The following is an 18,635-nucleotide window of genomic DNA, read 5'->3' as shown; positions in this document are numbered from 1 at the left end:
TTTCAATAGCTGGGAATGTTTAATAAAGCTAGAAAAGTTGTTAGCTAGCACACTATACCTAACACACTATCAAGGTAAGAACAAAAGAAAGAAACTCAATTTGTTTCCAAGTGGCCAGGTTTGATTTGCAGCTTTTTGCAAAGACTGACGTTGCATAAAATTGCCGCCCATGTCCTTTATAGACAAAATAATTTTGCACAAAGTATCGAAAATGTTTTTTTTTTACAAAATATATATACATTACGTTTTAAATTATATCAGGTTGCTATTAGTGGGCATGTTTTATTACCTTATATGCTTTGGTTACTATAAAAGATATAAAAAGCCAATAGGTTAACCGTCGGAGCCATTTTATCATTGAATGCACATTTATCCGGCCTAATTCAAGAAAATTCAAATTGCAAAAGCTTCAGTAAAAAAATAAAGTTATTGACTTGAAACTTGTTAAGGAGTACCTTTAAACCTATCTGATAAAATATAAAATTACACCAGGCATGAAAAATTTAAAAAGCCATTTTGAGGAAGAGAAAAAGGTAGGAAGATTTTCTTAAACTGATTCTTGCTAGGCCTTTTTTAACACGCTATGAAGAAATTTCAGAAAATCAAACTCAATCAAATTTTATTGAGCGCTCAATTAGGCATATGGTAAATCCAGGATGTATTGAAGATGGTGGTAGATATTTAACAGCTCACCACTGTGATATATTATCTCAAGAGTTTTAATACAAATTACAAAGCAGTGAACATAAAAAATCACAAAAAAAGTCTAAACCGAGTATATAGTTTATAAAGCGTCCCATAACTTCAGTAAAAATTAAAATATTGACTTGAGATTTGGTATGATATGGTTTTAGATTGGTTTGATGAAATTGAGCCAAAAAATAGTTCTATTATCATCATACATTCTGAGTTTCAGAATTTAGCCCTTTTCAAAGACGCCGATAAGCCGTTTTGACAGCATATCAATTTTGACCAAGATACAGATTCAGAAAATTTTAAAAGCTATTCTAACCTCAGAAATGTCAGATAAGATTCAACCTAAAATTATGCTAGTAAACAAAAAATTTAGTTGCAAGGAATGTCTCTTTGCTGACATCTTTTTGTGATAGGATGCTCTTATGAGAATACTGAATTAATCTTCACGGTTAGCTAGTTTGGCATTTTAAATATTTTCCAAGCAGAATGATAACAATAAATAGATGTATATATCAATAAAAATCGATTTTTGAACAGCAGCAGAATTTTGATGAGCTCTAAAAAGTGCGAATTTATGAAACTAATTTTGGTCCAAAATCCCCAAAATAATTTCCTCAAAAAATTATTCCCGAAACATTTTTTTCTCAAGGTAGCAATGCTTTGCTGTTCGTAAAGTCGTATATCAATTCTTTCTAAACTATTAAGGCAGTGATACATTAAATCGAGAAAACAGATCACACGCAGACTTGTCGTTCTCGATTTTCAAACCAGCATAATGCTTTTGATAAAATTTTTGAATTATTTATGTTTTAAACAGAAAAAAACCTTGTTTTTGTATAAATTAGATGCAAATTAAGTGTATATACAAAATAAATGTGAGCTTGCTGAGTAAAAAATAAAAAAGTTGCAAGGCGTTTTAAAACATGTCATTAAGAAAAGAAAAAGCAGAATTTATCAGTAATGGGTGGCTTTTTGGAAATGTTAAGGCCACAAATGTAAAAGAAAAAAATACTTCTAAAGTAAATACTTTTCTGAAGCCTTTTTCACCCAATATAACTGCAAGCAGTGAGTCCACCATAGTTGAATTCAGTTTCAGCTAAGTATTGTTTAAATACAGCAAAATCTTTGTCATCATATAAAAGCAGTAATGCAGACACAGATATGAACTCACGGTAAATGAGAATTCTAAAGTTCAGCCAAAATGAATAAAAAATGTAAATGTTAATATGAGGTTAAATTTCTGCCTAGCTACTTTCAGTCGGGCACCTAGAATGATACGAACATTTGAAAATTATGTAGCCATATCTGCACCTTAGAGAACCAACGAAGTGCTATGTTCAGATGGGCAAATCATTTACTAATTTCCAAGTTTCCCCTAGCTACAAGTTTTGCAACCCAGTGCTTGCTAGTCAACCAATTCAGTGAAATACACATAACTAAATTGCTTGAATTTCTTCAAGTAAACAGCAGCCTAAATAACATTATTGTATATTTATACATTTACACAAAACAATCAAGGGCAATATGCGAGAAGTTTGTGTGTTGCGATGAGAGGAATCAAAACAAACTCGCCGCACGCATCTGTGACGTAAAAGGCCGATCTCGCTTAGCTCTGCAAGGTTATATTAAAACTTTGGTACATTGAGACAAATCTCATTAAATATTACACACAGAAATACTGTGTATTGGAGGGTCACGTGACGAGGCCTCCTCCAGGGCCATGTTCGTATCGCCGTCCCGGGGTCAGAAAAGATACAAGATGCCCTGGGGACGAGGTTGAGTGAAACATTTTCATGCAATTGCAACAAAACAATTTTTTTGTTGCAATCGCATGAAAATTGTTGCCGTGTCCCCGTAGCTTAAGGCATTTGCTAAAAAAAACATGCAGGACGCAGAAAATTATTCAGTTTTTCCTTTGTATTTTCACTTTTTAAACTGGTGCGATATATTGATTTTACAATTATTTAAAGGAAGTATACTCAGTATTGACATAAGATTGTATATTATGAAAGTTCAAGACCTAAACTTGGTTATTAATTTGATTGCTTCAAGTTGTGGGGTACACTCACCATGAAAAGTTGGCGGTCAAAAGAGAAAGAAACCTTATTTTGGTAGCAAGTTACATCACAAGTTTTAATATTGTCTTAAAAATATCACAGTGCTGATCAAGGAGGAATTGCTAGTTATGTCATTCAAGATTTATATAGCTACTAGTACAGCCAAAATACAATGCACCTAAAACTTTGAGGCCAAATAAAATGGAAACAAGGTGATGACGTCAATGATTTTTCACCGCGTGGGTAACTAAGGAGCCCCTGGGAACAATTTAGGTAATTTTCCCAAAACTGGGTTCCTAAATCATTTCCAATGGTTGGGTTGATGATTTCATCAAAAAACCTTTAAACCCTAATATCTCTACAACCGTTTGTCAAAGATGCATGATCCTATACATTTTCTTGATCAGCGTTTTAAGATCTATACGATGAAGGCAACAGGTATACAAATTTCTAAAAAAATCTTTAAGGTTTTGACGGGTCTTTGCTGACGTCAGCAAAGTTTTTAATCCCTGATATCTTAGGCCTTAGGCCTTCGTCGAGAACATATGATCCTGTACATTATTTTAACCAGTATTTCAACTTCTACACGTGACAGACAAAGAATAAACAAATTTCGCGAATATTTTTATCTGCACTGCCCTGCTGACGTCAGCAAAACATCTAAAACAACTATCTTTTTATTGACCTTTTACCTAAGTGGAATTCTCCACGGGCTTTATAGACTAGTTTAATTAATAATAACAAATAGTTTTAGTGTGTAAAGACTTCTGGAAACTTAATATCTTGAAGACGTACATTCTAAACGGACCGTCTTAAGAGAGTTAATCTGCTGACATAGCAAAAGTAATTGCTTTATATATAGTCGTAGGTCCAAAGTCCAAAAAGTTGAGCGTGAATGTAAAAGTAATTGCTTTATATATAGTACTTGAATCAGCAAAAGTCGGTTTGTTACAAGCATGGACAAAACCAAAGAAACGTCGTCGTTTTTCAAACATCGCTAAATGAGTTAAATGGGCAATACTCAGTTGCGTCAGCATGTTTCAAGACTGCGCATGTAAAGAAATGACCTAAGATCCGAAGTCGTAGGTCCAAAGTCCAAAAATGCATGGAGGTGCTCATATAATCACTTGTGGTGGCAAACGTTAAAATTAGCTGTCTGATTTATTTTATTTTCTCTATGATTGGAGTTTTTACAAATAGTTGTGAGAAGCAATCATAAAACATAAAAATAATTTGATAGTTTTATAACTTCGTCCCCAGGGCTTTTCGCTATTTTAATAGCTATAGAATAAACAAGCAAGTGCCTCAGGGACAGGATCCATCGTTCAGGAAACTAAAAATCTTTGCAAATGTAAAAAGTAATCCAATATTAGAGTCTGTTTCATGTTAATAGCAAGTTGGAATGGTGTTAATTTTCCTGCTGCATGAAATAGCGGATCTCCGCCATGCATGATAATTTCATGAACTATGTGTAAATCACCAACACTGACAGCTAAATGCAACGGAGACCATCCGTCGTCTGTAATAGAGGTTAGAGATGCTTCACACTGTAAGATATATCTGACGCACTCCACGTTCTCACCAGCAACCGCTGCATGCAAAGGCGTCCAACCCGTTGCATCAAGTAACGTCACTGAGCTACCATTTTTAGTTAATACTTTAATACATTTAATACATCCTTTGAAACAAGCTTCGTGTAAAAGAGACATGGAATCTTGTATGGTGTTAATATCAATCAGTCGACGTTTAACTAAAATTTTTAATCGCTTACAATCATCGTGACGTATGCATTCCAACATTTCTGTGAATAATTTCATTTTCTCGTCATCCGTCAGTAGTTTTTGTAAATGTTTCGGCGTAGAAAATGGAGAGCGCAAAGAACCAAAACTTCGACTGTGATGCAATCGAGAAGTGTCGTCTTCTATGGTCAAGTGATTAGAATTTGTATTAGGTTCGCTATTTCTTTTAAAAGATAACCTGCGTGTCCAATTTGTTGTGTTTTCATTGGTTAGTTTGTTTGGGTCTGTGTTTTCCACGACACGACTCAGTCTGCGAAATATCGACGGAGTTCTCACTCGTGGAGATGATTGCTTTTCATCGCTAGTTTCGGTTGGCTCTGTTAATATCATTGAAAATATTTTAGATACTCTTTTTAAAGAGCCTCGTGTTGATGACGATTTTTTACTAAAGCTCTTCTTCTTCGTTTCTTTTTTATCGATATCTTTTAAGTTTTGTAAACTTATAGTCCCTCTTTTCAGATGTTCGTATTTTTCTTCGTCGCTCGATTCAGAACTGCTACCATGTTTCGTAATTCTAAAATGTGATTGGTTCATGAGATGGTTCGAATGTATATTATCCAGACTGGCTGTTGCATATAAACGCTGTGTAAAGATAATATCTCTTGGAGACCTTGGAGACTTCTTTTCCTCTTTTAACTTTAACGAGCTGCAAGTTCTTTCCTTAGATTGAAATTTGTTATCTGAAAACAGAACTAAACTTGTTGTGGATCCTAGCACCATGATTCTTCTTTCGCAATACACACAAATTTACTGACAATAATCGCTGTTCGTTTGATGTGGTTATATTGAGATCTTGAACATGTAATGTATGTTTTACTATAAAATTATTTTCGTCTACAAACTTTTATGAACTTTTCCAATAAACATATATATGTTTTTATCACAAAACCATTGTCGTAGAAACATCGTATACATGCAAACTCATCAACTTGTTTTTCTGCAATTTCACTTTATTTATAAATATATAACAATACTTTTACTTTTTCTTTCTGTTTTCCCTTTGTTCAACGTCGATTCTTTTTTGTTTCCCCCTAATTCATAGAATTTCCTATCCACGTCAAGTTTCCAATTTCAATTTCCTTCTAGAAACAAAACAACACAACACCCAACGATGATGAAATTTAAATACTGTATCATCCTTGCCAATGTTACGCTTTTTTTTGTTTTTGTTTTTTGGAATAAAGAGTATACCTTGGTTCCCTTTACGAAGTTGATGGCTCTATTACCATCACAAATGAAACAGCGTTTTCAAGTTTTGTCCATTAACCGATTTTAAATGTTACAATTAACAAGATTCGCATACTTGTGAAGCTTAACAATTGTTATAATAATTATATGTAGCAATCACGGTATCTAAAAAAAGATACAGAATTCTTAATTAAAACGATAAAAGTGGGATGACATAATCTCTTTTGGCGATATATATTACATCACCATATCCAGAGAGTTTTAAAATACAGTGGAATTGTGTAACCAACACACAAATATATTTGAACTTTCTGTGATTATATTTATTTGTGTTTTTATTCATCGATTTCGAAATAAACGCCCACAAGCCCCTTGAACGGTTAAAACGCAGATCAAATAGACGAAATTTGAGTTTTAGCTGAAACAATTTCAATAGACAATTAAAAACTTTTACAAACTTCTCCGCCAAAATTTTTTAAAATATTTTTTTCAAGTTTTTAATATCCCCTTATTATTTAAAAATCACCTTTTTAATTGCACACTACGCGAAAATGATTGCGAAAGTGATAGTTTAAACAACCCCTTTCCCAGGCCTCTTCTTTTATAACTTACTTCATTAGGGCAGTGGTGTTTAAAAAATAATGTAAATAATTACATTAAAGGAAATATGTAATAAGTCCCCCTTGATAATTAAAAAGTTTCTAATATGTCGTTGGTTTGAAGTTTACCGTAAATAATATTTATTCTCAATGTCATCATCCACAGGTATTTTTGTAACCTCTTTGAGAGAAAAAAAAATTCCTGGGTACGAGGGTTATGTGGAAAAACTAATCTTTGCGAAGGGTTCAAAAATATAACATAACAACCTGCAATATAAATCGCATCGTAGATAATCTAAACCGTTTATTTTTAAAACTTTTGGTTCTCGGACGAACCACAGTGCTTATGTCATTTCCCCCACACCCACCCTCTTTTTCCTTCCATGAAACAACTTTGTTTCCTATGGCTAGTGTACTACCCACATTGATCATGCTGAAAAAGAACTATTGTAAATCATACAAAAATCAAATTTACTCATTCTATTTTTTACCTTAGATACTTTCTTCACTTTCACTCGACATGGCTACCATCTTTCAAGTATGAGATTGTTAAAACGAGTGTCTTAATAATTCATGCTTTTTAGCGCCAGTTTAGCGCCAGCAAAAACACTTTGCTGAGGTGAAATTAATTAATGAGGCGTCTCACCCTCATATAAAAAACGCTACAGGCCCTGGGATCGAGGTTGGTTATTATTATGTGTTTCTTAATGTTTGGTTGTTTCACAATTTCATGTTTATTTATTATTTATTTACATTGTACTTTTTCACTGGTGTGTTTATTTATAACATTGTATTTTTAAGTCTTTAAGTAGTCGTTACAAAACCCGGCAAAAACGGATTATATAATCCAAAAAAACGGAATACATCTAGGAACTATTTGTTAACACGATTAATTTTAATGGGATAGTTTTTGTGAACAAACTTTCGATGATAAAATGTGCTGAGAAGCGCTTACATCACTGGTAAAATATTTCCATTAAAAAATGTTTCGTATAAGCAATTTCCCGTTTGAATCACGTAAGACTAATAATGACAAACTTTCTCAAAGAAATAACCTCGCTCCGTTTTAACCAGTTGTTTTTGACAATTATAGTTTAAATTACTGTCAGCTTCTCATTAAAACTTTGAAATATCATCGGCGTCTCATTAAAACTTTGGAACATTATCGGCGTGTCATTAAAATTTTGGAACATCATCGGCGTGTCATTAAAACTTCGGAACATTATCGGCGTCTCTTTAAAATTTTGGAACATCATCGGCTTCTCAATAAAATTCTGGAACATCATCGGGGGAAAAATTTCGGTAAAAGAGTGACGATGAATCAGTTTCAACTAATTAATAAATTATTGGTATTGTCTTTTAAAGGGGCTATGAACCGGTTAAAATGCTCACATTCCGCATATCCCGCGCACATATTAAAAATCCAGCAAACGCGTTTTGCGCAATGAATAGACCAGCGCACTTTGCTCGCTGGTTCAATATTTTTTTTCAAAAAGTATATTAGAAAGAAATATTTCAGCGAGACTCATTTTGGATGAAAACATGACCAAGGCTGGAGAACATAAAAATTCTCTGTAAATTACATACATGTAGGAAAATAGCGTTTTTTGTTTTTCACCGTCATTAGCTCCATTTTGTGTAAGTCACTAACGTTGAAAGCCAACAGCCGTTCCGTAGCTCCTTTAAGGCGCTTTTAGGAAATCCTTTTGCTCCTTTGTGAAAATTATTATAAAAATTGTTAATGATAATAACATAAAATAAATAAAACTTAATCGTTGGGACAGTCAAGAAGACCGTCATGGGGCACTCTGTATCTCAAACCGTCCTCACACATCTTTCCTACTAAAGTGCACCCTCTGATCTTTCCTTTTATCTTATCTCAGAAGTTTCCGGCCTCTTTGGGTTCAAGATACAAACGGATCCACTGCATAGTCTTTATAGACTAAGCAGACTGCTTTATAGACTATGTAGTCTGCTGCAATCTCGCCTAAATGCTATTTTCAAAGGAATTTAAACTTCGTTTGTATGGAGAGGCGAGATGGTTTATTATGCTCAAGAAATTAAATTCTTTTGTTATGAAAATCATTTTCTTTGCTTAACATTTTTTATTGTTTTTATTGTTCAGAGCCAGCCTCGCCCACAAGTTGAAAGTCAGCCGACAAGTGCGCCAGCACGGTTTGCCGAGCTAGCCCGCTTCCATGTAAGCGGTCCCTAAGTTTTATTATATACCCTAGCATGACTGTTGCTAACATCTGCACACGTTTTTTCATAAAACACAATTTTATAAGATACTGACAGTGTCTTTTCAAACATTAAGAAATTTTAACTAGTTTTATTTTGAATTCCAGTATTATTATTTGGTTATCCTGACAATATCATAAGAAATCTTAACAATTGATGATTCAGCGGGAAAGACATCTTTTTAGATGATAAATAAAAGATGAAAAAGGTATTATTTTTTTGTGTATATCTTGATAAAAGCCTTCTTGTTGTGACATTCATCTGAAGAGTTTATCTTTTCAATATCTTTCAATAATGCATGTGTGCATTTCGCATTTTTTTAAAGCAAGTATCGCTGTTCCGAAATATATCACAGCGAAATATATCACAGCGAAATATATCACAGCGAAATATACCATAGCGAAATATACAACAGCGAAATATACTATAGCGAAATATACCATAGCGAAATATATCACAGCGAAATATACCATAGCAAAATATATCACAGCGAAATATATCGCAGCGAAATATGCTATAGCAAAATATACCATAGCGAAATATACCACAGCGAGATATATCACAGCGAAATATACCATAGCGAAATATACCACAGCGAAATATACCACAGGGAAATATACAACACAGCGATATATCGTCGCTCTTATAAAAACATGCTATATAAGAATATCTGGCTGGGATTTTAATTTAAAACGACAGGTTTGTTGTTTAGAAGAATATAAAAATAAGAATAATGAAGAGCCAGGTTAGATTGTCATATTCCCATCATAAAAGCGTGTCAACTATTGCAATTCCTCCCGTTAATCAGTAGCGAAATATTAATAATATGCCGCCTATTACTTCACTAAATTCCAAAGATATAAAAAAGCAGTTTATATTATTACCACCTTTATTGTCGAAAGCTTTTTTCGCACCTGGTTGCATAAAACAGTGTGTAAAACTTGCATCCACGTTCTCGCTGTTTTTCTGTTACTCAACATAATATAGATGATTACAGCTGAGAATTTTTCACATTATGTTGAGTGACAATAATATCATTCAATGTTTTAATTGATCAGTCAACTCACTTCAATTTTCAATAAAACCTGTACGATGGAGTGCACAAACTCACGTTCGATTTGGCATATCACCCCCGCCCTGCTGAATTTGTTGTAGCTTCTATTCAATCATGTCATTACTTAATTCAACCTAGTCTCCGAGCTGTCTTGTCGCATTAACATTGCGTAGCTATTTTTTTAAAGAAGTTCTGAGTCCAAGTCTGTCGTATTCATATTTTTTGCACGTGTGTTGTTACATGTTGTTGCATACGTTTTGAAAAAATTCATAATATATAAATGTTTGTCGACCTACGTGAAATTAACTTAGTTAAAAGGCTTTTTGGTATGAAAATACGTGAGAAATAATTACGTCTAGGAACGAGTTTGTGCATAATATAAACAGATTTTCTTATTTAATTATATAGCACGTTGTATCTACTTCTGGAGAGCTGGGGACGGAGTTGTCAATCCTTAACTTGAATATATTGACTTATAAATAAATCTAAAAAAGAGTGTTCCTTTATGACTCAATTTTAAAAATAATTAGTTAGTTGGTTTAAGACAACGTGTTAGCAAATATATTTACTTTTTTTTGTTAATATCCCGTTTTTTAGAAACATTAAAGATGAAACTTCACGAAAAATGAGAATTAGTTAACAAACGCACTCAGAACATTTTTTAAAAAGTTAAAACAGGTTTAACTTCTCACTCCGGGCTGATATGCGTTTTATCCTGATATCAGTCTTTTATATAAACAAGACATGAAGCGTGAACCAAAATTGCTTGCAAGAAAAACTCGCGGGTAAAAATTGTAAACAAATATGGCGGATGTATGCTGTAGGCAGTCTAAACCAACTTTACTTTTTCGCCATTGACAGCTTATCAACGAGATTTTTCCCTCCCCAAGTGAGCTCCCTCGAGTTGTTATAATAAACAAAGATCTAGAAATCTGTTTCTTATTTTTCTAATTAATATCACTAAAATTTTTACAGTTAGATTTCTAGATATTATGTTGTGTTTTGTTCTGCAAGATATCATATAAACAAGAACGGCATACGACGAAAGATATAAATCAAAACATCGATAAAAGAAAGGAGGAGGAAATAAAGTCTTAAAGTCGATCTGAGAATTGATTGAACTCCTTGAGGGCTGTCAACGTTTTGTGCTGTAGATGTTTATAAAATCTAATTTTAATCAATACAGTGTATATATTAGTCGCGAAAAAACCGACGGATTTCGCACGAAGTAGCGGTTCGGCTACCATTTTGAATAGAATATCTATGGTATTATTACGGAGACTAGGTAGATGATCAGACGTTGAACACCGAGTTTGGCACTTCTGTACAAATGAACTGTGTGACACATCGGGGCGAATTCCTCAGTATGGGTATATTTTGCGCCGCACCTATTCCAATTATAACTAAATTATAAATAAAAATAAATCTCTGGAACAGCCGTAAAATAAAAACACAAAAACAAATAAAAACGATACTTACAACGAAAACAAAACATCTGTGTAGAACGTTTGTGGCGAATAAAAACATGTCCAACAGCCTGTTCTCACCCTGCCTAAAATTCCCTTTTTATTTTAACTCGTTGTGAAAGTAGCAAAAGACTTTCACCCATGTTTATAATCAAGTCAAAGGTTTGTACTATTAACTAAATAAAGAAGCTGGCAAAACATCTAAAAATTCTGTTTCCTTTTTTAGCCAGATATAGCTATCCACAAAATCCCGAGCTGCACCTTAGTAAAATGAGTATAACATTTAAAACCAAATATGTTACTGGATAAAAAAGCTTGAAAATAACAAATATAGCAAACTAGTTAGCTGGCTACGATATTTCTCACGATGTATGTTCTTAGCTATAATTTGTGAATTGATTTCTAAGTCTAAGTCTAAGATTTGTATATGGGCTAGAAAATGTAAAAAAATATTTCTCTTAATATGAACGGAGCGAAACGAACAATGAGGAATTTTGGTTATTGAAATTTTCCTATCCAAACTAAAAGTTGAAGTCATTTTAAGTTTCCTTGCAGACAGGAACAGAAAAAAATTAGCAGATAGCCAATCAATTTTAAGTCTTTCCATCTTAATGGCGTTAACGTCAACATCATACGTAGAGCTCCTTTAAACGAGCTCTATATCAGTAAATTTGAACCGATGTTTTACTTTTCTGATATAAGCATGATGAAAAAGCCCTGAGCACAGGCTTGACATATTGCTTACTCCACTTGATATGTTTAAGTAATAGACAAGCAAAAACCTAGAAATTATGTAGCAGTGAGGCTCGACCGAAAATTATTATTGCTAAAATAAAAAACAGCATGTAATGTTATAACTAGCTAAACTTCCCAATTTTAAAATTTAATCATTTCGTCAACACAACTACGAGCACTACTGAAACAAAGTCGACATATGCGTAATGCTAATTAACCATCTGGATATTGCATCATGGAAGAAGCCAATATGAGCAACCAAAAACACCTGAGTACTGTACTATGTATAATATTTTCTCCCAAGCGCGGCTGCTAAACGAATAAGTGCTTTGTTTGACTCTGTAAATATTTGGACATGAATTTCTTCCTTGTAAAAAAACCCGAATATTTAGTTTATTTTTAATTTATTTACAACAAACAACTAAATAAATAAACGATAAATATACAGGACCTTAGGCCATCAATCAATAACCGTTAATTTCAAAATTACATTCACTAAAAGAAGGGTTTACATCAGGCGAACTGGTCCAAGTGATGCGTATTAGATAGTAGGATAGATAAACAGAAGGAGCCATTGCGCTTGTATCGCTCGTCCTAGGCTTTATTGGTGAAAATATGATCAAAGGGACTTCCTCCTAATTAAAGGCGCAGGAAAGACTACTAATTTGATGTCCATGTTGATGCATCAATAAAATACGTGTTTATCTATCTATTCTCCTAAATATTAGCCATGCTGTGTATATAAATCAACTAGACTAAAGCGAGTCACGTGACCCATACGACATACAGCAACATGATCATGCCAGAAGTAATTTCTCATCGTCCTCATCATTCAAATGTTTAGCAGACTTGTGTTCTTGATCTAACGACGCTGTGCAAGGAAAGGTTATCCAAAACAAAATCAACAGCACATAAATAAAATAGTAATAAGAGGTCTGGAAACAAATGCTCGAGCTGTAGTCTTCTTTGATCATCCAATAAGATCGGGCTAATATCCAACATAATAAAAATATGTTGAGGAAGAGGGGAAACCACTTTGTTTCGCGAACAGATCCTCTTGTTTTTATCAGAGTTAAGATGATAACAAATAGTGTAATTCCTGCCACTCCAATTGCTACCATAGCACTATTTTTTGTTTCCGGACAATATCGACTTTGACTAACAGCTACAAAGAAACAAAACACAGAATATATTTATACGATTTTGTTTCCAGCGTCTTTCTACACATTTAGGAGAACTGGCAGGACGCTGAGAGGTTGAACATGGTGTTTTTGAAGAATGACATATTTGAGGTAAATAATAAAAAAAATTAAGCTTGGCACCCTCGTCCCCAGGTTTCACCTTTTTGATATAACAGAAGACAAGGAAAAATATTTATTGCCGTCTGAAAAACAATTAAAGCCACATTCAAACTCGTCCTTAGGACTACTTGTTTTCTCACCGCCGCTGCACTTTCTTGCCGTCAGATATACAAAGAGAGACCACGGGCCTTGGGATAGAGGCTGTGGTTCATTACGCCTAACGGCACAGATAAAAGAAAACTGCTATAAATAAATACTTACAAACGCAGATCACAGCAATTGGAATTGCCAAAGTCAGTGCTATAATAAGTATACTGTATACTTGATCCTTTTTTGATGCCATTTTTACGTAACCTATAAGAGAAATAGGTATGTTATGTTATAAGCTGCAAAGTTCTATTTCTCTCATACAAAAATGAACAAAAGAATATAATGAGCGAGAAACATAAAAAGCTGGTGTATTTCCAGCTTCACTCCCAGGACGCTATCTTGGGGACGATTTAATATCTTCCCATTAATAATGAAAACAAGTACGGCAACTTCGTTCCCAGGGCTTGTTATTTTTTTTAAATTTTGACTTATTCCATCCGAATGTAAAGTAGCTAACAAGCCTTGGGGGCGAGGTTGCAAGTACGTCGCAAATCCACATTCTTTACAAAAAAAGTCACTTAAACAACTACAATAACATGATAACATTAGCGATGAGTTTTGTGCTACTCCAACGTAAAAACATATAATAACGAAGTTAAAGAAAATCATTGTACATAATTAAAAAGAGGATTAAAAGTTCGGAAGATGAGTGAAGGATACGAAACGTGACTTTAAAAGTATAGAAACAAGTCATAAATTATAAAGCTGGATTTACTCTCCACCGCAGGGTATGAAACTTTTTGATATACAATGTCAAGGAATTTTTCTTATATAAATGAAAATGAATACAGAAACACACTGTTCAATTAAAATGTAATAAAATTGAAAAAAAATATATATTAAAAAAAACTTTTCCATTATTCAGCTATTCAGACTTTGAAGTACGCATTTCAATAGGTAATCCATCACTCTGAGTTCAGAATTAATTTGACTGCTGGGCGGAAAGGGAAAGTTTAAACCGTTGACCAACTTAGTCCCCAGGGCTTTTTGTATCTAGGCTGAGATCTGTTCGCCGTCGATAGTGTGCTGCTATTTTTGTTACTGGTAACGAAAAGATTTTCGGCTTATTGCTCTGAAGAATTTATTTTTAATTGACGTAACGAAACCTTAAGTTTGGTTTCCACTAAACGCTTTTTTTGTGAAGTTAACATTTAACACTTCAAAAATCTTGAAACTCTCGACTTACAGTGGAAATAAAAACGCTACTGGTTGCGTTACGTCAATTAAAAATAATAGGGAACGTGCTGTGTGCTGTGCTGTATCCGATTTTACATTGACTTAAATATTTGAATGTTTTTGACATTACACAAGCATTTCTTGTCAGGCGTACTTTTTTTCTTTTTTTTATAAGAACAAAAATGTCCCTGAGCAGGACATTTTTTAAAGCGATTGCGTTTGCAAGTAAAACAAGGGGCATACCCAAAAACCTAGGCCTGATATTGTCAGTTGTATCTTTTGTGAAGACGTAACTTATGCTGACTTTTATTGCAGCAGCTAGCAATAACATCTTAATAGACCTTTCCTGAATTTCTTAATTATGCCAAACTCAATTAAAGCAAAAGGTAGAATAAATTACCTAATTTCGTAAATATTTCTATTCGTTAAGTGCCTCAATCGCGAGCTGAGAGTTACGGTCAAACCCTTCATATAGCCGAGCTTCCTAAGAATAGCCTCGTTTTCAAAATAATTATTTTCTTTAAATTTAAATAAAATCCAACCAGAATATTATATTTCTCCAAAAACTTCATTTTTGTCATGATAATTTAATATTCTATCTGAATATCCTTTTTTGGAGAGCACAGAACCATTATAAAATTTTTGATGACGTCATAATTATTATAATTTATGAAATTCAGCAGAGGTGTATGGTTCTGACAAAAAGTTGTTTTTGTTTGAGAAAAATTTATGGTGCTAACTACGTTCCCATCGAATTCGTTAGTGCAAACCTGCCTTGAGGACTATTAAGACAAAGGTGTTTTTTCAATGGAAATTGTGTTTTAGTGGATTATTTATTGCGGAATACATACTGACCAATCTCGCCCCAGGGCTTATCAAGTTTTTATATAGAGACGAAAACATTTTGTTTTGATGCACACAAGCAATTTTTGTAAGAATAACAAAAATGGATGGTCATTATTTTCACTTCTTATTGCGTTTTGTTTTTAACCTGAAATTCCAGCTTGATATTCTTATAAAAGAAAAAAAAAATTTTTAAAAAGTAACAAATCTACTACTTACTGAACTATCTTCCAAGCCATGCTTTTTTCGCCTTATGAATGATCGCGTGAAGACAATAACACTATTTTAAAAACGCCTCACAGCGATCTCATGAATAAATGCAATTTTTAAATGAAATTCAAACGACTCATTTAAATAATCTCATTGAGGTGACTCAAATCAAACTAGACTGAAATAATTTGTCTCAATTGAAGCCTTCTTTCAATGCAAAGTATATTTTCGCATGTTGTTCTTCGAGTTCTTCGTCTACGCAAGAACGTTGAAAAATCACTGGATTCCTAAGCTTTTCCTAAGCATATGAAGTAGCAAAACCACACACTGTGTGTGTGAGGGGGGGAGGTAATTATTTTGAACAGAATACAGATGTTATTATAGAGAATTAATCGTTAATCTGTGGGGAAATCCAAAGGTAAGGGGTCTCAGTCATGGAGAGTTCAAATAGATTCTCAAAAAACAAATTTCCAGAATCTTATCAGAAATTAGTCAATTTGAATGTAGGGATTTTATGTATGTTTTTTCGCTGCGTATTTTTTCGAATGTATTATCGAAACTCTTGCATCTGAGTCATACTGCTTGTCTTCACTAAGCAGTCTTTATACTCTTCTTTCTTAACCACATCCCCATGACCCGTCAGTAAAAAACAGGCGTAAAAGAGCCCTGGGAACGAGGTTAACTTTTCTCTCTAACCGACGTTCTGGAAAAAATAGAGTTTTCCTTCAAATAGCTAGAAAATGTAAAAAAATTCCCTGAGTTTTTACTACAGGTCAGATCTTAGTTTAATAAACTAAAAGTTGCTTTGAGTTTTTCCAAGGTTTTCTGTCCGAACTAAAGTTCATTGGCGTATAACGAAGCAAGCACTTGAATTTGGACTTCCCAAGCAGATAATAATCCACAACAGCAAGTAAGCAACTGCAGAGAATTTGAAACGACATTAAACACTAGCAAAATTGTGATGTTTCTCACCACCTTCCAAGATTTCATCAGTTAAAGTCAAAATATTAGTGTCGATAAAGCAGACTTATTATCGAAAAACATCCTATATGCTTCTAACAATTTCTTATTTATTATTTATTTCTTCTTTACTTGACTTTGTATATTATTGAAGTGATAGTATATATGTTTATTTTCCTTTCTTCAAGTTTCATTTACAACCTAGTACTGAGGCTCGTTTAACAGATGTTTAAAATTTATTTCCAAAACTATCCAAGTTTTTGCTAGCGTAATTTTAAACAATTTTTGTTTATTTTATTTATCTACTCATTCTTTTAATTACGACTCTATGAATCAACTGAGTACATTCTACTACCTCATCCAAAGACGGCACAGCACCGTAAGAATAGCGTAGGCGTAGAAGAGCCCTGGGAACGAGGTTGTACGTTCTTCATGTCTAATATTTAAAAATTGTAAATTGTAAAAAAATTCAACTTTTACTTAAGCAAATTGCTATGTTAAGCGCTATTAGGCAACCCACAGGGAATCTAGGGATATATTCAGGACTCCAGCAATGATAACTCAGTTACTAGCGAGGAGTAGAAAGCACTATCTTAAGTTGCCAGTTTTTGTAGCAAAAAACATGGCAGATTAGCTGCAAGCACAACATTTTCACATCTTGCAAATAAACATTTTGCACACCCATCTCGTAGTCAATAAATAAATAAAACATACATAAAATGCACATTCGTATACTGTCATGGCTGACCTGCAAACGTGATGTCTCCAACAGGCTCGAAGGCTTTGCACACCTTCTTTACATGATGTGACACTTGTACAAAATCTTATACGTAATAACGCTACAATATTTACGGAGAATCAAAAATGACTTACCACTTCTTCGTGTCACTCCTTCGTTATAATTTTTGTTTGTGTGTTGTACTTATATTGTTCAACTTTTTGTCGGTCGCGTACATATTGAACACAGTACGTTTTCCACAAAACAAAAAAAGGATAACAAATAACAAAAATTCTGGTAATTACCTCCCTTGTTTAAACTTAATGACTCTTCTCATGTGTCTTAAAAAAAGAATAGAGGGTTTAATTTTATCGGCAATTGGGATCATAAAGATTTTTATAATAATATGGTTTTAAAATTTTTAATTTCTCAATTGCTGCGCGTTTGTTAATTTATCTTTCTTTTCAAATATATTTTGAAAACCAAAAGCCTTTTAAAACAACTTGTTTATATACACTCTATGAATTATAAATTTGTATCAACATTATTTTAGCAACTTCACACTTTATCTTTCAACAATTGGCGCTGACGACACGTGTCCACCTGTTTTCTCTATGTGTTAAATTTTCTGCCGTTTTGGTTTCCACACGCATTAAATCTTTTGGGGGGACACCGAAACTTCGTTTTCAAGAATTCTCTCTTGGTGCAAACAATCTCTGACATGTTTTACAAAAAAACACCGTTAAATTCAGAGTTTTCTCATGGACTGATCTCTTTTTTTTTATAATTTTATCTCCGCATTACATCAGTCGGCAAACGAGCCTGATAAAAGAATTATCGCAATATTCTCCCAGCTCATCTTTCCGCTTTTGTAAGGGTCGGTTCCGTGTGATATAAAAGCAATAAGAAAGACTGATTTTAGGAAGTAAACTTCGTCGCGAAAGTTTGGTCTCGCTAATTTTTTTAAGAAGCCTATCGCGAAAGTTATTCCCTCAACACATATTGAAAAAAGCTATTCGCAAGTTAATTCTCGAGAGTTTTTATTAATTCTGAATTTTTTTTTTTATGAGATAAAAAGGTTTCTTTTTAATTTTGTAACAGTTTAAATTGTACTTTTCGAATCTATTTAAAATCGTCATGTGCTTTTTTATTGTTAAAAACATTATATTTTATTTTTCTACACGTGTTTTCAAGACCTTCTTAAACATAGAAAAATTTACAGATTTTTCTGCTTTACCAACTAGCGATACACTAGTTGGAAATACAAGAATGTACAAAATGGCCAAACATTTTATATTTCAGAATCAAGAAAAATTGAGAAAGTTTTGGGGTCATTTCAGGAGAAAATTCGCTAAAAACGTTTGAAAAACATTCCATATTTTACGGAATTTTGACCAAATTTCAGAAGTTAATAACTGAGTTACTAATAACTCACTCGTTTT

At 33.4% G+C, this 18,635-nt stretch overlaps 2 protein-coding genes across 6 annotated transcripts; both read right to left on the bottom strand.

Annotated features, from left to right (window-relative positions):
- Positions 1-3,906: 3,906 nt before the first annotated feature.
- LOC130632918 (ankyrin repeat and protein kinase domain-containing protein 1-like) lies at positions 3,907-5,896 on the bottom strand. The gene has a single exon (XM_057444512.1). It carries the CDS (start codon positions 5,270-5,272, stop codon positions 4,079-4,081), a length of 1,194 nt encoding a protein of 397 aa, XP_057300495.1. The 5' UTR covers positions 5,273-5,896; the 3' UTR covers positions 3,907-4,078.
- A 6,326-nt stretch (positions 5,897-12,222) lies between these two features.
- LOC130632861 (uncharacterized) lies at positions 12,223-17,629 on the bottom strand. Of its 5 annotated transcripts, none has more exons than XM_057444509.1 (3): positions 17,499-17,629; positions 13,398-13,490; positions 12,223-13,000 (listed from the first exon to the last, which is right to left on the bottom strand). In XM_057444509.1, the coding sequence occupies exons 2-3, from the start codon at positions 13,477-13,479 to the stop codon at positions 12,633-12,635; spliced, it is 450 nt and encodes a 149-aa protein (XP_057300492.1). In that variant the 5' UTR covers positions 13,480-13,490; positions 17,499-17,629; the 3' UTR covers positions 12,223-12,632. The 5 variants fall into 5 exon arrangements, with proteins under 5 accessions (XP_057300492.1, XP_057300490.1, XP_057300489.1 ...); XM_057444507.1 differs by lacking the exon at positions 17,499-17,629 and adding an exon at positions 17,349-17,492; XM_057444506.1 differs by lacking the exon at positions 17,499-17,629 and adding an exon at positions 17,190-17,330.
- Positions 17,630-18,635: the final 1,006 nt, after the last annotated feature.

Source organism: Hydractinia symbiolongicarpus, chromosome 1 (assembly GCF_029227915.1).
Source record: "Hydractinia symbiolongicarpus strain clone_291-10 chromosome 1, HSymV2.1, whole genome shotgun sequence".
NCBI classification, from domain to species: Eukaryota; Metazoa; Cnidaria; class Hydrozoa; order Anthoathecata; family Hydractiniidae; genus Hydractinia; species Hydractinia symbiolongicarpus.
This window is presented reverse-complemented; position numbering and strand designations above follow the sequence as displayed.